This window comes from Eptatretus burgeri, chromosome 18 (assembly GCF_056783735.1).
Source record: "Eptatretus burgeri isolate ZD-2024b chromosome 18, Ebu_testis_v1, whole genome shotgun sequence".
Classification (NCBI taxonomy): Eukaryota; Metazoa; Chordata; class Myxini; order Myxiniformes; family Myxinidae; genus Eptatretus; species Eptatretus burgeri.
In genome coordinates, this window is record NC_140978.1 from 33,401,713 (window position 1) to 33,427,843 (window position 26,131).

General features: G+C 46.2%; 1 protein-coding gene across 2 annotated transcripts in view; it reads left to right on the top strand.

Moving 5' to 3' along the window:
• Positions 1-26,131, top strand: part of IL17RD (interleukin 17 receptor D) — an 81,472-nt gene that overhangs the window by 27,888 nt on the left and 27,453 nt on the right. For both annotated transcript variants that reach the window (XM_085864382.1, XM_085864383.1), the window contains exons 4-5: positions 22,794-22,912; positions 24,050-24,173. In XM_085864382.1, coding sequence (XP_085720508.1) covers positions 22,794-22,912; positions 24,050-24,173 — 243 coding nt within the window. The remainder of the gene's footprint in view (positions 1-22,793; positions 22,913-24,049; positions 24,174-26,131) is intronic.

Genomic DNA, 26,131 nt, shown 5'->3' on the forward strand with positions numbered 1-26,131 from the left:
ACGATCGCGTGGAGAACCCGTCCGGTCCAAATCCGTAATCCTGCCTAAACTTTGTCCGTCTGCGGGATCGGCAAATCCACCGCGTGCGTTTCCGGACCGGGACTTCACTCTCGCAAGCGAGCACGTGGGGGCCTCGTGCGTTGCACAGCACGGACCTCGTGCTCACTGCTGGGTGAACCCAGCACGGTCCCCGAAACAATACAGCCGCTACTCGGCTTTCTTTCTTCTCATGTCTCCGTCGTCGTTGCCATTCCACCCACGCACACCTGCGTGTTACGACGCTCACACTCCATTCCATCACATTCACACCGGGAGACGCGGCTGCGTGCTCCCGCATGCCAACCGACATCTCCCTCACATACCGCTCTCTCACACACACGGTCTCCCTTGCACTCGGCCGTTCACTCACGCATGCTACCTCCCTCGCACACGTGGCTCCACGCACTCGCGGCCTTTCACTCACTCGTGGTGCCTCATCCACACACCGTGCCTCACTCACACACGCGGGGGCACTCACCCGCGGTGCCCCATCCACACTCGGCGTGCTGGGAAGCACGTACTCTGGCACCATCGCCACCACACCACTCACACACGGGGTCGCTTCCACACACGGTGCCGCACTCACACCTTGCACCACACACACAGGGACAACCACACTGGGGATTTGTGTCCCCACAAGGGTCTCCGGGGCCTCTATACCCCCCAAGCTCTCCGTGCACCTGTCCACAGCACCCCTCCCCTCGACCTCGCAAAGCACGACCGAACTCACCTGGTCGTGACTCGCCTCAAGGGGGCATACTCCCTCCCCTCGTTCCTGGAGGAGGCCATCCAGCTGCTCGCACTGGGTCTCCACCCAGTCCACCAGCTCACCCCCATTATCCTCCACTACCTGTGTGTGTGTGTGTGCGTCACTAACCTTGTCCAATTCACCCCCTATCTCCCGTGTCTCTGCCAACTCCGTCACCTCTTCACCCTTTACCTCCCTTGTCTCAAGTATTATTTCCGTCTCTTCCCTTATGTTTGTTTCCATTCCGTGCATTTGCTTGTTCATGCCTTTTATTTCGTTTGTGTTTGTATCCATCTTTTCGTTCATTTGTTGTGTATTCGCATCCATCTTTTCGTTCATTTTGTCTATTTCGGCATTCCAGTAATCCAGTTTGTCATTTATGCTCTGCGCGAGTTCCATAATCTGCCGCATTGTCACCTGCCCTGGCCACTCCCACTGACTACATTTAGTGGTGGAGTTATAATAAAAAAACCGACCAGATGAACGGCATCGATGCCTTTCCCAACCTTCTGGTACGGGTTTCTCTTGCACGGTGATCTTGTCCTGAGCCATGGATTCTACATTACTATTACACATACCTAATCCACCCGGCACCCGCTCGCCTTGAGACGCCATCTTGCTTCTCGTGAAGGGTTAATTTCGCTCGCTCGTAATTTGGAGGGAATCGGGGGTCGCTTCTCTCACCCCTGGACGGATTCCCGTGAATTTAGCTGGAGACAGGAGAGCCCGTTTTCCTGTTCTCCGATACCAGTGCCGCGAGGAGGGCGATGGATTTGTATCCCACTCCTGACACCAGTGTTACAGATTCGCGCCCGCCGGCGTGCTGACGGCCACGTAACTCGAATCGCGGCACGTCGCCCACCGGACGGACAATCCAGTCGTGACCCTCGGACTAACGCCGGGAACCAGTCACGGGTGGACCTTTCGGTCTCACCGCGATCGAGCCAATCAGCCCCCGCGTGGGATAGGGTTGCTCGCCAAATTCGACCTACCTAAGTACCCACACGGAGGGTAGACCGGGCGATCGCACCTCGCCGCAGGTCGACTTCGGACACGGGCCACTTAAGCGACCCGTTCCGTACTATCGGGATAACCGAGCGGTGTTATCGTCGGCCTCGACGGTTCGATTAATTATCGGGCGTATTCAGCCCACTACCAACCCTTTGCGTGAAGCAAGATGAGGATTCAATGAAGGAAATGACGAAGCGAAGCGGGAAACAGTTCAACACAAAGCACATTTATCCGCGACGAACGGAAAGCACACATATTCAATTCCACCAAAAGCACATAGAAAAGAAGAGAAACACAATGCAATTTTTACACAAAAAGCAAATGCGACAATGCAGATCTAATACCGATTACGCGAGCACACGGCAACACTTATGCAATTTTACTTCACAGACGGCGCCGACAACACATACCCAAAACCAAGGAAAAGAACACCCTCAAAGATGAGGCAGGCCTGAGGCCGAGACCGGGTCGGGCCTACCCGTCTGGTGATGAGACGCGGAGCGGCGATGGTGCCTCAACTCCGCGGGCCTCGCGGACAGTGTCTGGTAGGGGGTGGGAAAGGGGCCCCCTTGGTCGCACTATCTCGGCGGGGGGGGAAGCAGGAGGGGGTTGGTGAGGCTGGGGGGAAAGGAGGATTTCTACTCTGCCTCGAGTCCCGCGACGAGCGTCTCCACCTCGACCAGGTCGCGCCGTCGGCCTCCCTGGTGTGCAGCTCGCGGCACGACGCGAGCACCCCCTCGTCTGCCCTCGCCGCCTCTCCACAGCTCCGTCCCCTTCGCTCCGACTCCAACGCACACGACGACGACCAACTCCTTCTTGCTTCTTCTTCCCAACTCCACCGACTGCGAAGTCTTAACTCCCTATTCTTGACGAACGCGGTCGCTTATATAAGCCCCGTGGCTTCGCTCTCTCATCTTTGACCCCCTGCCTTCGACCTTTCACCTCGCTCCCCATTGGCCCGAGAAAAAGTGGGCGTGAATGCTTTTTGATCCATAAATTTGCATATAGCGATCGCCCTCCAACGCCCTGGAGGCGGGGCCAAATCGCCCCTCGCTCACCGATTGGACGGAACAAAAGTGGGCGTGTGTCGTTTTTGATCCGTTTTTGAAGTGGAAAATCCGTGGTTTTGTACACGCTGTTCGGCGCGCGCCCTGCACGAGTCCAACACCGGTACCCACAAGCGGCGCAAGAACGGTGGCGATGCGACGGTTGCGAGGTGTGACGGGAAGCGGCACCGCGGTGGGTGGTTGATGTTGTGGTTGGTGGTGGTAACAATGGCGGTTGGTCCAAAATAAAGATAGTAAAAGAAAAACGGCTATCCTGAAGAGTCGCAGCACGCATAAATGACATGTATTCCCACTAGACAACGGGTTTGGGCCTAACTACACATATACTTACCGAGATACCTCACCTAAGGGACCTGAATGGTGGTTTGCGAATTTGGTAACCACAACATTATTATCAAATCGATACTAATAAGTGTGTGTGTGTGTGTGTGTGTGTGTGTGTGTGTGTGTGTGTGTGTGTGTGTGTGTCCTCCATAACTCTAAAACCATGAAACCTCGCGGCCCCAAACTTTGCATGCATACAAAGGGAACTCCAAGGTGGTGCATGAATGAAAACTGGGTGTTAATTAAAACACCCCTTTCAAAGATAATTTAGAGGTGCTCATCACGAAAAAAAACAAAAAACCCAAAATAAGCCTTACGAAGATGGCGGCATGCCATCTTGGTCAGCCCTCTGTCAGCTCGCTGGAGTCTGAAGCCGCCATTTACTTTTTTTGGCCCACTCAACAATGCCTTGACTTGTTACAGGTCACAATGATTTCTTCACTATCAAGTTTTTTTTTTCACTTTCTTCACTCATATCATCGAATGCTTGATCATCATAGCTACGAATCATTGGATATGTCGGAATTTTTTTATAAACGTCAGGGGATGCCAGCATTCGTGGCTCTATTTAATTTCTGCACATGCCATAACCTCGATAATCTCTTAAACTAAGCAGAATTACAAAATTTAAACTTCTTTGTTGACTACAGCAGTAGTTCCATCTGCCACAAAAGTGTTCATTTGTCCAATTCGGATATTGGTTGGGCTTCGCCGGATGTATGGTGTTTACATGACCAATCGACGATCACTAATTGCTTGCCAAGCCAGCCGTTCCTTTTCAACCATTTCTATGGAGTGCTTGCTTGAGTGCTTAAGCCACTTGGCGAGCACTCTGCAATGTTTGCACTGTCACTAAATACTGTGTATCGATCGACAAGAACAAAGTTCAGGGGCCACTCATCTGCGTTTGGCCCTGCATCATCATGCAGTGAGTCAGTCGGTGGTTCACTCGCTGGAAATGTGGAATTTTATTTTACACCACATTTCCCCTTTTTGTACGATCTTCTTTCGTTATCCCACCCATCCTTTTGGTGTAGATAGAAACACATAAAAATAATTATACATTTCGTTTTTAAAAGTTTCTTCAGCCGTTTCATTAGGAGTGCTTGCTTGAGTGCCTAAGACATCTGGTGAGCACTCTTCAAGCTTCGATGGCGATACTGTGGCAGTGGGGACATCTCCAGAGTGAGAAAGGTCAAACAAATTAGATTATTACAATGATTAAAAAACGTTTTCAGTTGTTATGGAAAGCATGAATCACCACATCATGGCAGGAGAGCCGAGAAGTATACACGCTAGCTCTTAGCTGTCTATCCTAGTTCAAATCTAGACTCGGCTTTAAACAGTCATCCTTGTGTTTCACAAGTGGGGTGATTCATCAATGTGTGTGCCATCTCTCAGACAGACATTTAACTGGACATCCATCTGCCGGAATCCCCCCCCTCTCCTCTCCAACTGTCCTCCCCTCTTCTGCACTTTCCCCTCCCCTCTCTTCCCACTCCCATCTCTCCCCCTTCCCTCTTTCCCCCCTCTCCTGTCCTCCTCTCAATCTCTCCCACCCCTCTCCCTCTCACCCATACCCCTCTCTGCCCGATCCCTCTCCCTCCCACCCCTACCCTGTCACCCCTATTCTTCTCTTTCCCACACCTCCCCCTCTGTGAAGTGGACTGTTAAGGACTGATGGATTCGTTTTGAATTTAAAACTGCTTCCCCATAGAGTAGCATGAACAAATCAGATTCGGAGAGAGCCGACCAGAGGGGTACAATGTTCACTGCATGTGTGAGCATGCAGGCAGGACTTTCTCGGTAGATAGCATGGGTTTTAAATGTTCCCGCCTGGTATTATATAGAACCCGGCAGTTAAAAGGAAAATGTTGCTGTTTGGGTGTGTTTTATCGCCATTCCCTTCTACTCCCCTCACACTTCTTTCCCTTCCCCGCCTCACACGCCGCCTTCCCCTCCCCTCGCCTCAAACGGTATTCTCTTGCCCTCACACTGCCTTACTTTTCCTTCCCCTTACACTGCCTTCCCTTCCCCTCATGCTGCCTTCCCTCATGTTTACCTTCTCTCAAATCCTCTCAAACTTATCGTTGGTATCTCCCACAATGAGGCTGAGTCTTTGGGCCTCTCACTCTCTTGCCGCACCTTTTGGTGGTCTTTCTGTCTTCTACCGTCTCCTCTCCGGTCTCACTCCCCCCTGCTCTGTCTGCGATATGTCCTCCACATATTTCCGCAGGGTTCTCAAGGTCCACCAACAACCCCCTTCTGGTAAAACTACAAAAATCACGAATCACTGCTCACCTTCACTCTTTCATTCCTCTTTTTTCCCATCTTTGGAATAAACTCCCTCACTCTCTTCAATCCCATTCTTCCCTCCAGGTCTTCAAAACAGCTGTTCACCACCACCTCTTATCGTCCCCCATCCAAATCCTCGATCTTTTCTACGTGCGTTAATCCACCCCAAACCCACCTCCTTCAAACTCCCTGTCTTCCTTCCCGAAAGTTTCCTGTCGTGTAAGGTTCTGAAAGTCGCTGTAATGTCCATCTTGTATTCCCCATGTTCCCCACCCCATCCCTCTCCCTTCTACAGATCTCCTAATGTCTCTGTTCCCCACTGTTTTGTCCTTCCCTCTCCCACCCCTCTTGTCTCATGCCCCCCTTGCTGTGCGTTGTGTGTCAGCTCTCATATGAGCCTCATCAATGTATACAAAAATTAATAAACAATAAAACCCTCCCTCTCCACCCCCTTGGACATCTCCCAGTGGTCTCCGTGTGCCGTATTAACATACTGTTTTAACGTACCCCATTTCCTTCAATCCTGTACTCTAATTTAATTGAATATATGAAATAAAATATCCCCTGAAAGTGAGAGAGATAAGAAGAGGTAAAACAGATTTGCAGGAGAGCCAATCTGTAAGGTATGGTGACATATGCTTCGCCACAGTCCATTCCACTTGAGACTTAACGCTCGGGTCTCAACCAGATCTGTGCTGTACTAACACAGGGAAATAAATAAATGAATAAACAAGTCATTAAATTAATAAATAACATCAACACATAAAAGACCTTTCTCCACTTGAATTTAAATCATTAAAGATTACACTGTATGGTGACCTCACTCTTCCATGAACCTCGACTTCATATGCAAACGAGAAGGGAACTCGATAGAGCACATACCTCCATTATGCAATGCCTGATCCACAAGAACATATCGGGCCCCAATACATTTTTGAAATATCGTGCTATACATTACTATATCGTTTTTGTCCCTCTCTCTCAACGGTGAAGAATCACTTTTAAAATTAAATAACTCTCATATCCAGATCCGGATCCGGATCTTCACCAAAATCGAATCGATTCGTCCTTGTCACACACCCAACCTGTTCACAAAATTTCATCTCGATCCGTCTACAACTTTGTGAGATATCCTGCACAAAGACAAACAGACAGACAAGCCGGTAGGCGACGAGGGATCCGCTAGGATCGAAGTGCTGGATACGACGCTTTTCATTCTGACCGATCCACCGACTATGATTCATTGCCAAGACGTATTGGTTCACATACAATTGTTCCTCTGCCTGGCAAGATTTTTCCTATTGCGTATTTTACCAACTGGTACTCCTCACAGGACTACCATTTGAAAAATAAAACCTCAATCAAAAATCGGCTCGAGTACAATTTTCTAAATATCTCGAAGTGTTTAATTCTGAAGTCTCGTTTCTCCACATTCAAAACTGTAGGACAAGTATTGGAAATAGTGAACGTAGGTCGAGAAAAAGTATTTTTCGAATTTTGCGTATTTCAGCCCCGACACCCTTTGTGATCGAATCTGGAAAAATGCTGCGGTTCAGTTTTGTAGTAGTTATTAAACTCTATCCATACACCGAATTTGAACGTTCCGCCGTCGACGGTTTCCGAGGTCAAGGTCACTTAACACATTCCCTGGTTCACCACCTTTCCGCATTCGGAGGACTGCCATTCGGAAACTATGAGAGATAGAGGAACGTTATGCTGTCGCGATAACTCGATGGGGATGCAAGGAATAGGCAGGAGTTGGTCCGGTCGCTCTACCTATCATGGAAGCCACGCTACGTCAGTTACCGTTTGGGTTCTTAAAACGCGATTTTTCGGCTGCTGCATAGCAACGGGTGGTTGCTTTGCAACGAAACTCAAATGCGCACACTCCCAGCTCATATGGCACCTGTTCGCCAAGTTTCATCGAAATCGGTTTGCTGGTTTGTGCTGTGGAGCCGCGCGTTGCAGACACACACACACACACACACACACACACACACACACACACACACACGGAAAACCCGACAATAACGGATATCTTGTGAATCCCAACAAACAGACAGAGAAGTGTGAAAACAAGCTCCTTCACCTTCGATGGTGGATGGAATAAGAATATTTCAATATAATATGATATTTACAATTCATGCTTTTTTATTTTTCCTGTAATAACAAAGAAAAGCGTTAAAAATATATTTGAATTATAAAAAATTTTTTCTACGACCATGGTTATTGCTGCAGTGATGGGATAAGAGCCCGAGAAGTAGTTTTATAGCAAATGCAAATTATTGGTTCACGAGCGCCAGCCAGAGTGACCACTATATACGTGATGTCTGTCTGTCTGTCTGTCTGTGTGTCTGTCTATCCAGAGCATAACTCCGTGGACTTTGATCCGATCTTGATGAAACTTGGTTATGTGTTTGATATCAATGTCTAGTTGTGTTTTCCTGGATGCTACGCCCATTGTTGGTGGAGCCACGCCCAAAAAATAGCCATTTTTAGGGGGTAGTCGGATTAAAAATCTATCTTCTCCGAGGGAATTGAGTGAATGGAATGGGTTCTTCGGTATTTGAATAGCAAAATGAATTATCTAAAACTTGTCATTGTCCGATTTTTCATTTTCCTCCCAAGGTCAAAAGGTCAGGTCAGGTCAGGTCAGGTATGGGAGCATGTGCCAGAACAGCACGTCGCTGCGTCCACTTTCCGCCGGTACTCCAGGGGCCTCCGTCTGGCCATCCCCCAGGCAGATGCCAGGCCCATCCCCATCTCCTTGAGATGATGGTCAACCTGTTGCAACCATGATGCACGTGGTCGACCCACTGGCCTCCTCCACTCATGAGACTCCCTCGCTGAGAGAATCTGGTGAGCAGGATCAGAGTCAGGAAAACGAGCCACATGTCCATACAGCCGCAACTGATGCTCACGGACTATGCAGGTAACAAATCTCATCCGAGTCTCTCTCAGCAACCGCTCGTTGGACACAAAATCCGACCAGCGATAGCCAAGGATTCTCCGAAGAGACCTGGTACCAAAGAAATTAAGTCTCCGTCTCAGATCCTTGGTCAGAGTCCAAGTCTCGCACCCATAGAGCAAGACTGGAAGTACCAAGGACCTGAAGACTCGGACTTTCGTCCTCCTGCACAGGTACCGGCAGCGCCACACCCCATGATCCAGTGAATCCATGACTTCCCAGGCCCGACCCAGACATCTATTGACCTCTGACTCGCAGCCAGCAGAGACATGAATATCAGTGCCAAGGTAAGTGAATCTCTCCACGACCTCAACATCCTCACCACAAACAGACACAGACAGGACAGCAGCATCCAAGATGTCACCGAAAGCCTGGATCTTAGTTTTGACCCAAGAAACCCGTAACCCCAACGGCTCCGACTCCTCATTCAGCACCTCGAGGGCCCCCAAGAGGATGTCTAAAGTCTCCGCAAAGATGACTGCATCATCTGCAAAGTCAAGGTCCGAGATCTTGACATTCCCAAATGACGCACCGCAACTTGATCTCTCCGACATCCTCCCTAGAATCCAGTCCATACAAGTGCTGAAAAGTGTGGGGGCAAGTACACATCCCTGACGAACTCCAGTAACAACTGGAAGTAAGTCAGAGATGGTACCACCACACTTCACAGCACTCTCAGTACCAGAGTAGAGTTCAGACATCAGATCGATCAGTTTTGGTGGTACCCCACGAAGACCAAGAATCCTCCAGAGGACATCCCGATTCACTGAATCGAACGCTTTACAGAGATCAACATAGGCTGCAAGCAGCCCCTGCCGAAACTCTCGCCTGCGTTCGGTGAGGACACGAAGTGCAAGGATACGGTCAATCGTTGACCTCTTTGGTGTAAAGCCTGACTGCTCTGGACGCTGGTGCTCAAGCAGATGGTGGCGAACCCTATCAATAATTATCCGAGCAAAGACCTTGCCCGGCACTGAGAGCAGCGTCACCCCTCGGTAGTTGTTGCAGTCTTGGCGATCACCCTTCCCTTTCCAGAGAGGGACAACAAGGCCCCTCTTCCAGTCAGTTGGGATGATGCCTGTGTTCCAGGCAGAGCAGAAAACTGCATGCAACGACACGAGTGCAGCATTTCCACCAGCCTTGAGAAGTTCGGCATGGATGCCACAGATCCCTGGAGCTTTGCCCCGTTTCAACTGGTTCACCGCAGCCCGTGTTTCCACAAGCGTAGGTGGACCACAGTTGATTCGAGGGTCAGCAACAGGGATTGTAACACCCTTGACGTCCAACTCGACAGTTGGGGGATCAGCCTGGTACAACCGCTCAAAGTAACCGGCCCAGCGGGCCTTCACTTCAGACTCCTCTGTCAAGAGCCTACCACTCTCTGCTCGAACTGTAGTGTTCCGAGGGATGGGCTTGGATGAACGTAATGCGCGAATTCCCCTGTAAGCGGGACGAGAATCACCTGTCCACAGGTGATGCTCTACCCCCTCACAGATTCCTCGCACATAGGCCTCCTTGTCCACCCTCAGTGCACGTACTGTTTTACGCCTCAGCTCCCTGAACAGCTCAGCTCTGCCATTCAGCCTGGCCCTGCGACTCTGGTCAATGGTATCCAGTGTCCCTTGAGAGACAAAATTCTTTGCCCTGCGGTGAGCTCCAAGGCATCCACCGGCAACATCAAGGACGGTGGTCTTGAAGGCGCTCCACAACTCTTCAGGACCCCCCAAAGCACCCAGACCCCCCAAGTGTCCACTCAGCCTGTTTGCAAACTCCCCAGCTACTCTCTCATCCCTGAGCTTGGCAACATCCAGCCTCGGCTGGGATGGTACTATTCTCCAGGATTTAAGGTGCAGCTTTAGAGTTGCTACAACAAGCCTGTGGTCAGTATTGAGGAACTGACCACTCCGGTAGACCCTGCAGTTCTGGATCATCCTCCAACGACCGTCAATGATTACATGGTCAATCTCCTTTGCCACACCGCCAGCGTTGGAATACCAAGTCCAGCGATGAGCTTGTGGGCGCTGAAACCATGAACCAGCCACCCTAAGTCCATGACTTCTTGCAAAGTCAAGGAACTTAGTGCTATTCTGGTTCATGGTTCCTGACCCATGGGGACCAACACACACCTCATAACTGTCCCTATCAGTTCCAGTCGATGCATTGAAATCCCCCAAGACTAGAAGTGTATCTCGTCTGGGGCACTGATCAACCACAGACTCGAGTGTGGCGTAGAATGCATCCTTCACGGTGAGATCACTCGCCTCATTCGGAGCATAAACAGAGACCAGGGAAATGACACCTAAGGAGTGACGAATCCTTAATCTCATAATACGCTCGTTGACCGGTGTTACCTCAATTATCATTGGGGTCAGCTTATTGGACACAGCTACAGCAACTCCTTGGGTATGGTAACCATCAGAGCGACCAGACCAATAGTAGGTGTAACCACCCACCATTATCTCGCCGCAATCCGGTCTCCGAACCTCAGAGAGAGCTGCAATCCCGATGTCCAAACGCTTGAGCTCAGATGATAACAGAGACAGGTGATCATCCTCTCTTAGGGATAGGACATTCCAGGCACCCACCCGAAGGGACCGCCTCAGGTTAACCCAAGGAGACCGCCGTCTGGTGGACGACACCTCAGCACCACTCCGACACACTCTCCCGCAATCTGACCCAGGGATGTTACCCCGTGGTTTCCCTCCTATCAAAGATTGGGGGTCCCGAAGGCTTTGCCCCAATCCCATCATCCGGTGAGCTGCCCTGCGAAGGGAAGCTGCACAGGAGGTACTCCCACGGAGTGGGTTTTCAGATTTTTTTGCGTTTTTGCATTTTGCGGAATGAAGCGTTTTACGGTGGCCGGAGTGCAAATCCTGCCACCAACCTCCTAATAAGAAGTGACCCAGCTGCAGGAGGACGTCCGCAGACACAGTTGGGCACTAGATATGGATGGCCGTTGGCTCACAAGGAGCTCCTCCGCCCTTTGACAGGTTTTGTTTTTAATCCTGCTGGGTGTCCATATCCAAAAACCCTCCTCACCAGAAAACCTGGTGGGGAAGACGGTTTAGTCGCCGACAACCCGACCATGGAACAGGTTAGTACAGGTTTACATGGTACCTATAGCAGGTCACAGATCGAACCTGACCTGACTCAAAGGTCTAAAACTTAGAAAATTGCGAATTTTGACATAAAAATCATACGACCGCCCAAACTTTGAGAGCTAGGATGACAATATTTTTTATGCATAATCTTCAGGTCATTCCCCACCTAAAGTCTTGAAACCATTTTGCTCTGTCTCGAACACCTTGCCCGTGGCGCCCCCTTCAAGTTTGTTTTTACGCCGATTTCATCAAAGTATGGATAATCCGAGGAGTGCGAAATGCCATATAGCCTATATGACGTTATATTGTTCCTGGAATGTTCCAGAGGAAGTTTTGCACCAAAGGTCATAATCCTTGACCTTTGACCTTTAAAGGCCACAAAGGTCAAATTTTAAAAGTTGTGGGAATCAAACCGGGTTTTCGACCTTCTTCGACGAACTAACTCCAATAAGCTATAGCACGTATCCCGTTTCCTTATTTTAATGTCCACAACATTGTTTTGTGACCTTTAAAGGTTATGCAAAGGTCAAATTTTGAAAGTTGTTGAACGAAACCGTGTTTTCGACATTTTGTATCTCATAACCTTTCACTCGTACCACATCATGTTGATAATTTTTATAACTTGGTCAAACATTGTCACATTGTCTCATCCTTGACTTGTGAAACAATCTACATCGTCAAATACCGCTCGTGAACCATCGTCGTCTTCAGACTTGTCAAAACTTAAGTTTGGTCTGAAAATATTTCCCATCAACTGGACTATTAATACCAGTTTCACCATTACTGTCAGTGGGCCAGTGACCACACAGCACCAATGGTGAGTGGGGACGGGGGACTACGCCCCTGCCGTCGCCATCCCTTCACAGCAAACCGCTGGTGATAAAATCAATGGATAAGAAGCTCTCACGACGCCATGAAACACACACCTACTTAGTGAGGCAAAGCACACACACGCACTGAGTGAGGTAATGCAAGTCTCTGGTGAAACAGGTGCCGTGGATTTTGGTCGGTCCGAGGCTGCTCTTGATACCTTATGGAATTGAAACTGGATCCACAGTTTCCTGTCATTACCGTGCACCGATATTGCTTTCTACCTCCGTTGTTTTACTTCATTTCATTTTAAGTACCTGCGTGGTTCCAAGGACTTGTGAAATTTGAATAGCTACATTTGTTGATTATTCTGCTCAGTGTTTTTTTTTAAGAAAATGTTATGATGGAGACCAAGCTTTTGAACTTTGGTCCTTGTGACATTTTTTGTCAATTTTTTGACAATGTGATGAAAGGATGTCAATGGGTTTTTAAATGTTACAGTCACACGAACACATGACCAAATGCAGACACTCATACATACTCGCACAATCTCTTTTACGGCAGACTGCTTCTTGTCTGTGGGGTTCAGAGAAGGGGGAGGTGATGGGGATGAGGAAGGGGAGAATGTTTTTGGACGGGGAATGATAGAGGGAGGATTATGAATACCTTCTTCACTAAGCTGCAGGCTTGTGTGGGTTTTACCATGACAACCGTACCACAGGCTGCGGTGCAAGCATGTGGTAATGCATGAGAAGCAAAGAGACAACACAGTGCAGGGGTGCGTAATTCAGCGAGGTTGAGTCTTGGTCCTCTCGAGGCACGCACTGACGATGATGGATATGCCAGGCGGCTTGAGGGGGTTCTCGCCTCTGATCCCCACTCTGGTTTCAGGAAATGCTTTAGCAGACTTCGCCACAGCCCCGTAGCTGCCTCCGGTTCTTTGTCTTCCATGCCAGCGAAGGCTCCGATCTTGAGCTGGCCTGATGTGTCACATAAGGGCGGGTTTGTTATCCATCATGCACTGCACGCATTGAACGTAACGATACGGCACCGGTAGGTTGAAGGATGTATAGTTTAGTTTGGTGTATGTAGTATAACAATGCATTATGTGATGTGATTAATTGCTGTGCATTCTGTTTTCGAGTCTTTTTCGAAGGATCGGCCTTTGGACCGATGTTGCGGTCATTTGCCAAGCTGAGAGCACAGTCCTTCTATGATGTCATAACTCAATGTTTCAACTCTGATACCCTTGAGTGTGAAACACGAAAGATTATTCGATTCCGTATAATAAGACTTTTTCATGCTGCTCCATAATGCCTCCATAAACTCAAACTGTATAATGCTGTTTCCTAAGATTAGGGACTGTAGGGGTGAAAGGGTTCAATTTGGATAAAGATCAGTGCCGCATCATTTACTTTTCTATTTGTCCATTAATTCTTTCAACACCAGGTCTGTGGAGCTTTTGCGTCGATGGAAGGCATTTTAGACCCCTTCTTCCTTTCAGCAAGTCTTATCGCTAATCGGCCGGCAGTGTGCAGTTTCAAATATTTCTTTCAGCGACGCAGTGAGATTGAAACGGTGCATTAGTACGACAGCATTGTTTCCTTCTCACGAGCAGGGCCAGTTGAATTGTTGGCATTAATAATTTTTCCAGTCTTTTTGTAAGACTGTGACCTCTAAATGAAAAGTGATTTCAACAAAAATGTACTCGTGTATTTTATGAGCAACATCTCCAGACTCGGTGGCAAAATGGTTGGAGCGTCCGCTCTGAGGCTGGGATGTCGGTGGTTCGATTCCAACATGGCTTGAGTCATACCATATAATTTAATAATTGGTGTGGTGCTGATTCCTTGCTTGATGCTCAGAATTTCCATGGGATGGAGGAAATTGTTCCTTGTTTGCCGCTCTGAGTGTGGCGAGAAAAGTGACATCGTCGAGCCGGCGTTGCTTGTACCCAGAATTCTCTGGGAAGTGATGCCACTTCTCCCGAGCTCAGTAGCTGTGTTGTCTGAAGTGAAGTCTGCTGGTGTTGTCTTGCATACTTGTCCACATGCGTGTGCACAATTAGTGCACTGCCCTCTTCCAAAAGCCTTAAATATTGTTGAAAAAACAGCATGAATCGAATTGTGACATTCAGATGGCCTTTCTCATTAGCTTTGCCACCGAAGGTGGGTGGAGATTATGCTTCCATGTTTCCACCCCGTCTCTGTTTGTTTGTTTGTCTGTGAGAAGTATATCTCAAAATGTTATGAACGGATTTGGGCAAAATTTGGTGGACAATTTGGGTGTGTGGCGAGGACAAATTTATTAGATTTTGGAAATCTGGATCTGATCTGGAAACTAGAACTTTAAGACGTTCTTCACCATTGAGAGATAGTGCCAAACAATCTACTCTAGAGCAGAACTTGGTGGACAGGTTGGGTGTCCGACAAGGACAAATTGATTTAGGTGAAGATCCGAATCAGGATCTGGATATGAGAATTTGTTTAATTGATTCAGTGATTCTTCACCATTGAGAGGATGAGGAGGAGGAGGAGGAGATTGGGACCATACTCTGTGCAGAGTGTTGGTGTTGCTTAAGCAGTCTCCTTGGCTATTGGGCACAATTCTGGACGGGTCGCCACTCTGACACAGGATACCAGCAAGCTGGCACTCATTTTGCCGACCTTGGAAGGATGACAGGCAGAGTCAACCCCACCTGGTATTAATTCAACAGACGAGTGAGATTTGAACTCAGGATCCAACGATCCAAAGCCCGCCACCCTTACCATTAAGCCAACACCAGGCATACCAGAAAGAGAAAGGACCAAAAACAATATAAAACAGGATATTTCAAAAAGTTGAAGACGGATTATGACAAACTTGGTGGATGAGTTGGGTAGGTAACTACAACAAGCCGATTAAATTTTGGTTAAGATCTGGACGCTGATCCGGCCTATCAATGGGATACAAAACGTAAACTTTTCAACCTGGCAAAGGTATGTGCTCTACTGAGTCCCATTGTAATTATAACTCCAGTTAATCTTGCACTTTTCAATGCACTTAACCAATCCCAGTGCTATCATGGTTAGAATATACACTCTGAGTTTGTGAGGTCAGTTGGTCAAACCCTAGCTGTCATACCATTGACTTTAAAAATGATACGTGCTGCTTCCTTGCTTGATGCTTAGCACTTAGAAAGGAATATAGAGCACGGAAAAATCAACCATAGGTTGGCAACAATTGTGGAGGCTTCATGGGATTAAAGGCCTCTCCTGCATTAAAGGTCCTTCGAAGCCAACTTGTAAGGAAACATTTCCATCTATCTGCATTGACCAAGTAAATGAATGCTCAACAATTTGTGGCTGCATTTTAGGTGGAATTATAAATTTCCAAATATGATAAGCATTTCGATTTTTCGAAGTTTTCTAGCCCAACACAGTGGCATGCAACATATTCATATGCTTTTGATTATTACCCCCCCGTTGGACTTGGTCCGAAAGGGGGGCTTGAGGATTTGGTCTCGATTTTCATGTGTGTGCGTCCGCAACCATATCTCAGACGTGTATGGACCGATCTTACTTGGACTTGGCATAAAGACAACACATATGCATATCATTTTGTTTCATATCGTATCAAACGCGTCCTCAACCATTTCTCGGACATTTATGATCCGAATTTGTTCAAACATGGCACAATCACAGCACATGATGGCACACACTTGCACCTAACTTTATTTTGTGGTCTGATCAAAGATGGCCGATTGGTAGACTGGCGGCCTTTTTAGTTGGAAATAAATATGGGCAAGCACTTTAATTCTGAACAGCAAAATTACTTAAACAACGGGAGCTATGACATTTTATGTCTTTTTTTTTTCCTTGTTTATTTCCCAACATGGTCCCTTTTGAGTTCAATGTGCTGGATCCAGTGCTATTGCAGCTTGGCTATTCCCACCTTGTAGAAGTTCTTGTTCAGACTATTGACTGCTGTAATTATATCATCATCATCATCATCATCATCATCATCATCATCATCATCATCATCATCATCATCATCATAAAAGCTCTTCCCACAAATCTTTTCCCTCAATTTGTAGATTTTGGCCTGAGTCGAAGTCTTAGGGAGCCTAATCTGTTGAACAAGCTGGATGTGGAAGCAGTTGAATGCCTGAGTTGGTTGCTGCAGTCACTGCAAATTGGGTCATCCGATAAAAGCAGCAATTTGACGGCTTCTTGCAACCACCATGATACATCAGCATAGTACTCCTTGTTGATGGTCTTGCGTTTTGGAATTTAGCCAGTCATGATCACACTTTCACTGTCCCAAAAAGGAGTAACCATGTCCTTTGCAGCTGTTGCTTTATTCTTGAATTTCTGGGGAGGTGTTAAATGTTTATGCTTCCACTTCATGCTCTGCTTGTTGGTCTCAATATCAGAGGTGACTTGTGACTCGTCCTGAGTCACAATCATGCTCATGAAGTTGCCTGGGGCTGGCACGATGATCTCGAAGTACGCACACTCGCCTCCAAGCTGTCTGGCCTGGATTTGAATCTTGGCCCTGCTATGAACTGTCATCCCAGTGTTTCAGAGTTAGGGTGATTAATCAATGTGTTCCATCCCTCAAATGGATGTAAAACTGGGTGTCCCATCTGCTGACATTAGTTGGTGGATGTCGAAGATCCCATAGTTTCTTTCGCAAAGAGGAGGCCAGCTATCACCGGCACCATGAACAAATTCCTGCCCTGACTCCGTGAGTCAGAGTGGTGACCCGACCAGGATTGTAGCCTCGGAACAACTTCGGCAGCACGAACACTCTGCATAGGGCATGGTGCATGATGTTGATGATGATGAAGTTGTTTGAGGTTGCTTGAAACTGCTCAAAAAGTTACCTCAATGTGTCAAGCTGAGTTATTTTTTGTGACAGCAGTCAACATTTTGAAAACCAATCTTGCTGAAACATTTTTCATGACTCATGGTTCAGTGAGGATGAAGCTAGTTCAGTCACCAGTTTTGATGCCTAATATCTCAGCGATGTGGCTGACTGTTGATCTTCTGTTATTGATACAAATCTTGTAAACAGTGTTAATATTTTCTGACCTGGTGACCTCCTTTGGGTGCCCTGACATTGGCTCATTCTTCGTGCAGCTTCTCCCTAACATAAATTCAGCTGTCCCATTTTATGAACCCCGTTGCTCAACTCATATTGACATTTTGCATGAACATCCTACAAACTAAAGCAAAACTAGGCTATTTACAAAGTAACACATCGCATCATGACCACTTTGATCTGAAAAGTTGGTGAGGTTTTAACACATCTGGAAAACTTCTGAAGGCTGCTTATACATCGTAATTTTTTTTTCAGAATTTGTGAGGGTCGTCCCAAAATGCTACCTCACTCATTACTTTTAAGTGTGGGTATATGTGATCAAAAAATTTGCATGCAAGCATTCCCATTATTTACTGATATTTCTGGTAACTATCAAGTTTCTCACGCAATTTGTTTCGTCTCAATAACTCAAACAAGAAGAAGAAGAAGACATCATGCAGAGCACGATACTCACAAAATCCAAAAAACAAATTTGACCTCAAAAAATAATTAATTCGCTGGTTGAATTCAATGACCAAATATGCAACTCGTCTTCAAATTTCAAATGAATCGGATGAAAATTGACAATTTTACAAATTCGGCCTACGTTGACCTTTTGGCCGATGTGGACCAACAAAACAATTGGTCGTTTAATTCAATGACTTGAAATATAAATCCTCTTCAAATTTTCAAGTCAATCGGATGAAAATTGAGGATTTTAGAAATCTCACCAAGGTTGTTGACCATTGGCCTATGTTGACCTTTTGGTCCGTGTAGACCTCAAAAATAATTGGCTAGTTGAATTCAGTGACGTGAAATGTAAATCCTTCAAATTTCAAGTCAATCGGATGAAAATTGAGAAGTTTAGAAATACCACCGTAATTGGTGACCTTTGGCCTATGTTGACCTTTTGACCTGTTGACCTCAAGAACAAAAACCTTCTTCCTGATAATAAACTCCACCATGTGGTGAAGTTTCGTGAAGATCCAGGGGCGGATCTAGGTCTCAGGCAAGGGGGGGGTTGACATTTTTGGCTTTGAGGCAAGGTGGGTGGGTAGCAATATACCCATGCGAGCGCCAACAGTGCGAAGCCCATACGAGGCGGGGGGGAGGTTGAAGGAGGGAGGAAGGTGGTGGGGAGGGGGGGTTGAGGGAGGTAAGGGTTGAGGGAGGGAGGGATGGTTGATGGAAAGAGGGGTTGAGTGAGGGGTACTCAGCAGTTGAAGGGGGGGTTGCATCCCCCCCAACCCCCCTCAAGATCCGCCACTGAGATCGGTTTAAAATTGTGCCCTGTAAGCGATTAACAGACAGACAGACAGAATAACAAGCCGGTAGGCGGCGATGGGTCGCCGAGCAGGAGGTAAAGTATTCCATATATCACAAAAACCAGAATGTATTTGTTAGAGCATCACCTGTAGATCATTCGTGCCAAATTTCATAACCCTACTTGGGATAATGGCTTTCGGGATTGATTTCCCGTGAACGGTACAGATTTTGAAGGTTTTTCGGTTGTTGCTAGGGAACCAAAGCATCCCTAGCAACCATCACAATTTCCAAAGCACTCGGTCATAAGATGTACCTACCACCCGAGTTTGGTCAAAATCCGCCCACGTTTACTACCAATTATGCTGATGACAAACGAACAAACATCCAAACAAACAGACAGAATTACTGACAATAAGGGTCACCTATTTCGGCAACCCAACAAAATCGACTAACCATTATTCTTGAAAAATCTTTGATTTTGCAAGTAATAATGTCATCCAGTATCAAGTACGGGCACATGCTGGAAAGCTTCAGTAAAGAAGAGCCCTGAACTCTCGTTACATTCAAGGTGATGGAGAAGAGAAAAGTACACATGGAGTGCACCAAGTAATTTATGCAAATGCCTGAACACTTGTCTGCACTTGGGAACCGATCAGTGATAGGTATCATCCTTTCTGAAAAGATAATTGGATGAGCACGACGGGCCGCATTCAGGCTGGCCTTCGACTTCCTGACCATTTGAAGACCATACCACGACCAATCTTTTGCTTAAAGATCGGCGTATCACAATTCGAGAATTTGTCACAGAGTAGGGAACACTGGAGTCAACGGTGCATCGTATTGTCACCGAGGATCTGGGGAATGGAGAAATGATGACAAAATGCGTGCCACACATTCGGCTTTCTCTTTGTCAACAGCATAGTCAGCGTTTTCGCCAGGAAGGTGACGCTGTCCTGGAGCGCATCATTGCTGCAAACGAAACCTCATGTCACAACTGTGAGCCAGAACCGAAGCGTCATTCAACAGTGCAGAAAGGGCCAACTTCATCATGTCTAAGAAAAGGCCAAAGGCCAACATTGGGAGCATCAAGGTGTTTCACATTATTATTTTTTCTCCAACCACATTGGAATTTTGCTGAACTGGGTGGTCCCACAGGGTATAACAGAGAATGGAGAATGCTACCATATGGTTTTGTGTGATCATTGGAGACCTGCTGTGCTCCTAAAAGGGTCCAGCTCTTCTCAACGACGCCATCCTCCTACGTGACACTGCTGCACCACATGTAAAACACATTGTTCGTGGAATATTGGAGTTCTGGGAGTGATACGTTTTTCCTCGCTCGCCGTATTCATCGAATCTAAGCCCGTGCAACTTCCATTCATTGGGCAAAATGAAGAATGAGTTTAGAGGAAGTCTTTGTGTCTGGTGAAGAGGTTAAAATAGCCACATCCACTGTGTTCAGGAAACTTCAGAAGGAACGGCCGCTGTGCCGGGATCGAAAGGTTGTGCGATCGTTTGACTAAGTGCATTGAAGATGATGTTTTATTTCACTAGCCTCGGTGGTGTAATGGTTAGAGCATTCCCTCTGATTGTCTGGTATGATGCCAGTTCGAATCCTGGTCGGGTCATACCGTTGATTTTAAGAAATGGTACATGCTGCTTCTTTGCTTGATGCTCAGCATTTAAAAATGGAATAGAGCATCCACAAACAACTACATGTTTGTAATAATCATGCTGGCTTTGATGGGCCTAATGGCCTTTCTCCTGCATCAATGTTCCTTGTACAGGAATTTGTATTATGATATTATATTACTAGCAAATACAACCCATCGCTTCGCTGACAGGGGGCATTAAGGAGGGGGGTTGAGAGAGGGAGGGAAGGGAGAGAGAGAAAGAGAGGAGAGAGGAGGCAGGAGGGAGGGGAAGCTAGGAAGGGTGGAAGAGTGAGGAAGGGGGGGTCGAGGTGGGGAGACACCATGTGAGGGAGGGATGAGAGGGGAGAGAGAGAGAGAGAGAGAGAGAGAGAGAGAGAGAGAGAGAGAGAGAGAGAGAGAGAGAGAGAGAGACAGACAGACAGACAGACAGACAGACAGACAGACAGACAGACAGACAGACAGACAGACAGACAGACAGACAGACAGACAGACAGAGAGAGACATGAAAAGGTGCATGGTAGAGGTGGGGTTAGTAAAAATAATAATATGTTATGCTTAATCATGACCAAGCACGCACACACACACACACACACACACACACACACACACACACACACACACACACACACACACACACACACACACACACACACACACTCATGTCAGAATAGCTGTACACACAACAACACAACAAAGTTTGTAAAGTAATCGGCTGGCACATCTGCAAAAATTTTGATATTCCAGTTCCAGAAAATTTGTGAGAACGTGAACCAAAAGTAATCATTGAAAATATGGAAGTTCCTACCGCTCACGTACAAACTAATGATCCCATCGAGCGTGAACATCGATAACAAAGCACTGCGACCACATATCATCATTAGGTACAAAAAAACAGAAGGCATTGCTTATTGAGGTGTTAATAGCAGTGATTTTGGAATAAACAATGCAGAAATCAATAAAATGACCACATACCAAGAACTCAAGAGTGAAGTGAGAAGATCCTGGAAGCTGAAGAATGCCAACGTTGTTCCAGTGATAGCTGGATCTACAAGAATGATGACAAAGAACCTCACAGAGATATTAAACATAGGGGCAGTACACCTGAGTGCTCACCTGGTAGTGGCTGGATAACATAAACAGGCAACCACTGGTAGGTATGGATGACCCACAAAAGATATAACGCAGAAGTAAATACCTGTGGATTTTTTTTTAATGAACAAACCTTGGTACATCATTGGTGATAAAGGTTGTGGTCACATTTCATCAGAATTGCGTGTAGTTTCTGAGAAGAAAGCAAATGCATATTTTGGGGGGCAACCCCCCTTTAATCCCCTTAGAGCAGATTTTTCTAATATCATGAACGAACTTTAGTACGTCATTTATGATGAAGGTTGTCGTGAAGTTTCATCGGAATTGTGAGTATCATTTGAGAAGAAAGCAAATACCTCTTTGGGGATGCAACCCCCCTTCCCCTCCCCCCAACCCGTCAACTCCCACTGTCGACCCCTTCAGACCTTTTTTTTTTTATGTCGTCACGGGTGATGAAGGTTGTGGTCAAATTTCATTGAAATCGTATGTGCAGTTTCTGAGAAGAAGTTGCGAGTATTTGTGGACTGACGACGCACCATCCCATAAACTCCCCGGAACTATTTTACAGATAAGCTAAAAAGCATACCTGGGAATATTATTACAAACAAACTACAGTTGGAAGCTGTCCAGGGCTCAGCGACGATCCTGAAGAGAGCCCTCGGCACAAGACTGAGAACAGAAAATTTCACATCTTGGTCCATGAATCATGACCCCCTTACCGAAATGAAGGTGGATACATTGAGCCCACCCTGGGAGGACTCCATTCCACATTCTGAAACCCGCATATGTAGATACCAATCAACGACACACACACACACACACACACACACACACACACACACACACACACACACACACACACACACACACACACACACACACACACACACACACACACACACACACACACACACACGTAGTTTCCCCCCCGTGCAGCAACTTGTGGTGGAGGAGGGGATTTTTTTTTTTACCCATGACCTGATGTTTGCAAAATTTGATAATTGGCCCAGCCATTTTTTTGTTGTTTTTTTTTTGGTATGATTTTCAGACTACACACAATACATGTAGAGAATTTCCTTGTGCAGGGGGGGGGTGATTTTTTGGTGGGCGGTTGGTTAAAACCTTGCCCAGATTATGAAGTACCTCCACCAAAAATTTGGGGCCTCGAGGTGCTGTGGTTCGGCTGTTAAAGAATTGCTGCCTTGAGTTTATCCGATGTTTTTGCCACGAAAATTTATACATTCACGTGATCAATCACCTGACTCGTTTTCCATGAGAATCAAGTTTAAGCTTCAAGGGATATCTAACTCTCTTTAACAAAAAATATATATATTTTGTCATTCCCCCTTCTTGCAGGTATCGAGCTCGTGCAGGGCTACCAGATAAGACTTCAAGGCTTACGCGGTGACTTTGGCTATTCCAAGTGCGAACAGATACTGCTGAACCACTCCTTAAGTGAAGAAGATGTAAATAGGGTAATTTTTCTTTGTTTCCTTTATTGGTTCCTTTACCTACTTTTAACGACTATAATTCATCATTTGTCTCATTCATTCGTTTTCCTTCAATAACGCGTGTGCGTGCGACCGTCCGTCTTTAACCTTTCATGCTTTGTGACGTGATGCTTGTTTTTAAAAGGCATTCTCCAGGAAGTTAGAAACCAGTGCATTTCATTGTCAGGAAGTCCAATTGCTCACGGTGATTGCCCTACCTTCGAGAGCTGTGGCACCTCAACTCGATTACTAACAAATTTCTGGCTTATTGCAGATGTTTATGGGAAGTCCCGGCCTATTTTGTAATCCTTGTATCCCACTTCTGGCACCATGTAACATCAGCAAGACTCCAGCTTGTAGGCCATCCTGACCGTGCCGGAATTGCGTTTTTTTCATTTTTCTAGTTCCATTGGGATAACCAAGAACAACACCAAAAACACTAAAGTTGTTCCTGAATCGCAGGCACTTCAAACATACATTACAATGGTGTAATTGTGTACGTGCTCTGCCTTCCTCAAGAGGTTGAGAGTAATTACATCATGTATGGTGCAGTCTTTGGATGGTTTGGACCAAGGGTTGAACCATGAAGAGGGTACTGTGACTGTCCAATCAATATATTTTCTCATCTGGAACTTCCTTATATTTTTTAAATTCTTTGTTATTATGTGCCCGTGCATTAGGAACAAATAAAAAAGAGAGACACACACACACACACACACACACACACACACACACACACACACACACACACACACACACACACACACACACACACACACACACACACACACACTGGCATTATACGTATATACATATATATATGTATATACGTATAATATATATATATATATATATATATATATATATATATATATATATATATATATATATATATATATATATGTATAGCATTGTTCCTTTCTATAGAGAGCATCCAGGACCAGTTAATGTTCGTGACAATAGCCTTTAAAATTTTATCTCTGCCCATCTCATCACACACAACTGCCTGATGGATGCACGCAATCGTGCAAAAAATGTATGCTCTTGTGGAACTGATAACTTTGAAAAACTGTCGTTTAGAATTTTGTTTTTTTATCACTCCACGCCCTTTGCCATTCCCAGGTGTTTGTTTACGATGGCTTTGATTACCTGCAGTTTGGTGCCGATTATACAGTGTCTGTAGAGTCCTTGCCATGGCCTCCCGTCGGGAGTCGGAAACAAGCCGTCGTCAACTTCACAGCTCGAGGTGGGTTGTTTTCCGGTCCCATCCATTCACTGCACCGCATAATAACTTTTAAGTTTGGCAGCAAAGTGGAATCCAGTGCCGGGTTCGCTCCTTCGGGAGTGCAAAACATTCAATGACTTAAAGTTTTATTTGGACATGTACTGAGCTTGTGTTTATAAATGTTGTAAGCAGCGTGGAATGTTTTCCAGCTTCAACATAACTTCATGTTTTGACGTTGTTGATGGAATCACAAAATTGGAATAACAAATGAGTGGAAGGAAACTCAATTGAAATGGCTGCTGAATCATATACTCTGGGTGTACGTACCCTAATACCACCAAAACAGCGAAAACCATGAGGGATGAGTAATGACGCAGAGCCGTATGTGGGAATTTGTAAAGTAATTGTGCCAGCAGGAAATGACCTACTCTCAATCGCAATTTATCCTGGGATCTTCAATAGCCACTCACAAGGATGTCCTAACATTAGAGCTTATGTCAAGGCGTCTGTATAATTTGACGCCATTGTGATCCAACCTCAATCCTGGTCTGCACCGGCATTACACTTGATGGTCGATTTGCATTTCATTTCAATATAGGCAGAACATTTTATTTTGTTCAGAGTGCCAGCTTTAACTCACCGAATCTTCGCCAAAGACACCATGAGATATTTAACTCCCACCAGCTAATGCTCACAGAAGGGACACCCGGCTTTACACCATTCGGAGGATGGCACACTTTGTGATGCAACGACCTGGCTGCAAAACACCAATCCAACAGGTTATAACCAGGACACGATTTGAAACTAGGCTAGACAGAACAAAGGTAAGTGTGCTACTTTTGCACTATCTGGTCGGATTTCTCCAATAATAAAATCTAGAGTAAACTAGAAGGGCATTCGGTAGAGCGCATACCTCCGCCACGTAATGCCTGATCCACGAGAACATATCGGGCCCAATAATTTTTTGAAATATCATGCTATTGGTTTACGAGTCAGTAAGTGACCACTATAATCGTTATGGGTGTGTGTGTCTGTCTGTCTGTCTGTCCCGAGCATAGCTCCGTGGGTTTTGATCCAATCATAAAATTAGGGTGCGAGGTTTGTATCATGATCTAGATGTGTTTTCCTGAGAATGGGCATGCTGCGCCCATTCTGGGTGGAGCCACGCCCAAAAAACATGTGTTTTTAGGGGGTAGCCGGGTTCAAGTTATATCTTCTCCGAGGGGGTTTGTCAAATCTGGCAGGGGTTTTGGTATTTGGTTAGCCCAATGGCACCTGCATAGCCCCACAGAGCTTGATTTTTGATTTCAGTCCCAAGTTCAAGGTCACAAGGTCACGAACTTAGAAAATGTCAAAAAAATCAATAAATTGGGCATCGAGCTAAGAGGATTTTCCACTGTTGTGAATGAAAGTTGGTATGCAAGTAGTGCTCTTCGAGTACTACAACTTTCATCCTTTACGTTTTTCCTGATTCTCGCCAGTTTGTCTGTGGCATCCCCTCGAAGGTCAAAAAATAAAAAGGCGAACCGTGTACATTGCTCGTGAACCATCGCCGTCTCCAGACTTGTACAGTACTACATCGTTTTTGGCCCTACATCTCAATGGTGAAGAATCAATTAATAATTAAATAATTCTTGTATCCAGATCTGGATTTGGATCTTCACCAAAATCGAATTAATCCGTCCTTGTGACACACCCAACATGTCCACCAAGTTTCGTCCGAATCCGTCCCAAACGTTTTGAGATATTGTGCTATATATCATTTTAGCCCTATCTCTCAATGGTGAAGAATCACTTTAAAAAATTTTTAGATCCAGATCCGGATCTTCACCAAATTCGATACAATTAGTCCTTGTCAAACACCTGACCTGTCCACAAAATTTCTTCCGAATCCGTCTATAACTTTTTGAGATATCCTGCTCACAGACAGGCAGACAGACAGACAAACAGACAGGGGTGAAAACAGCGTCCACCTACCT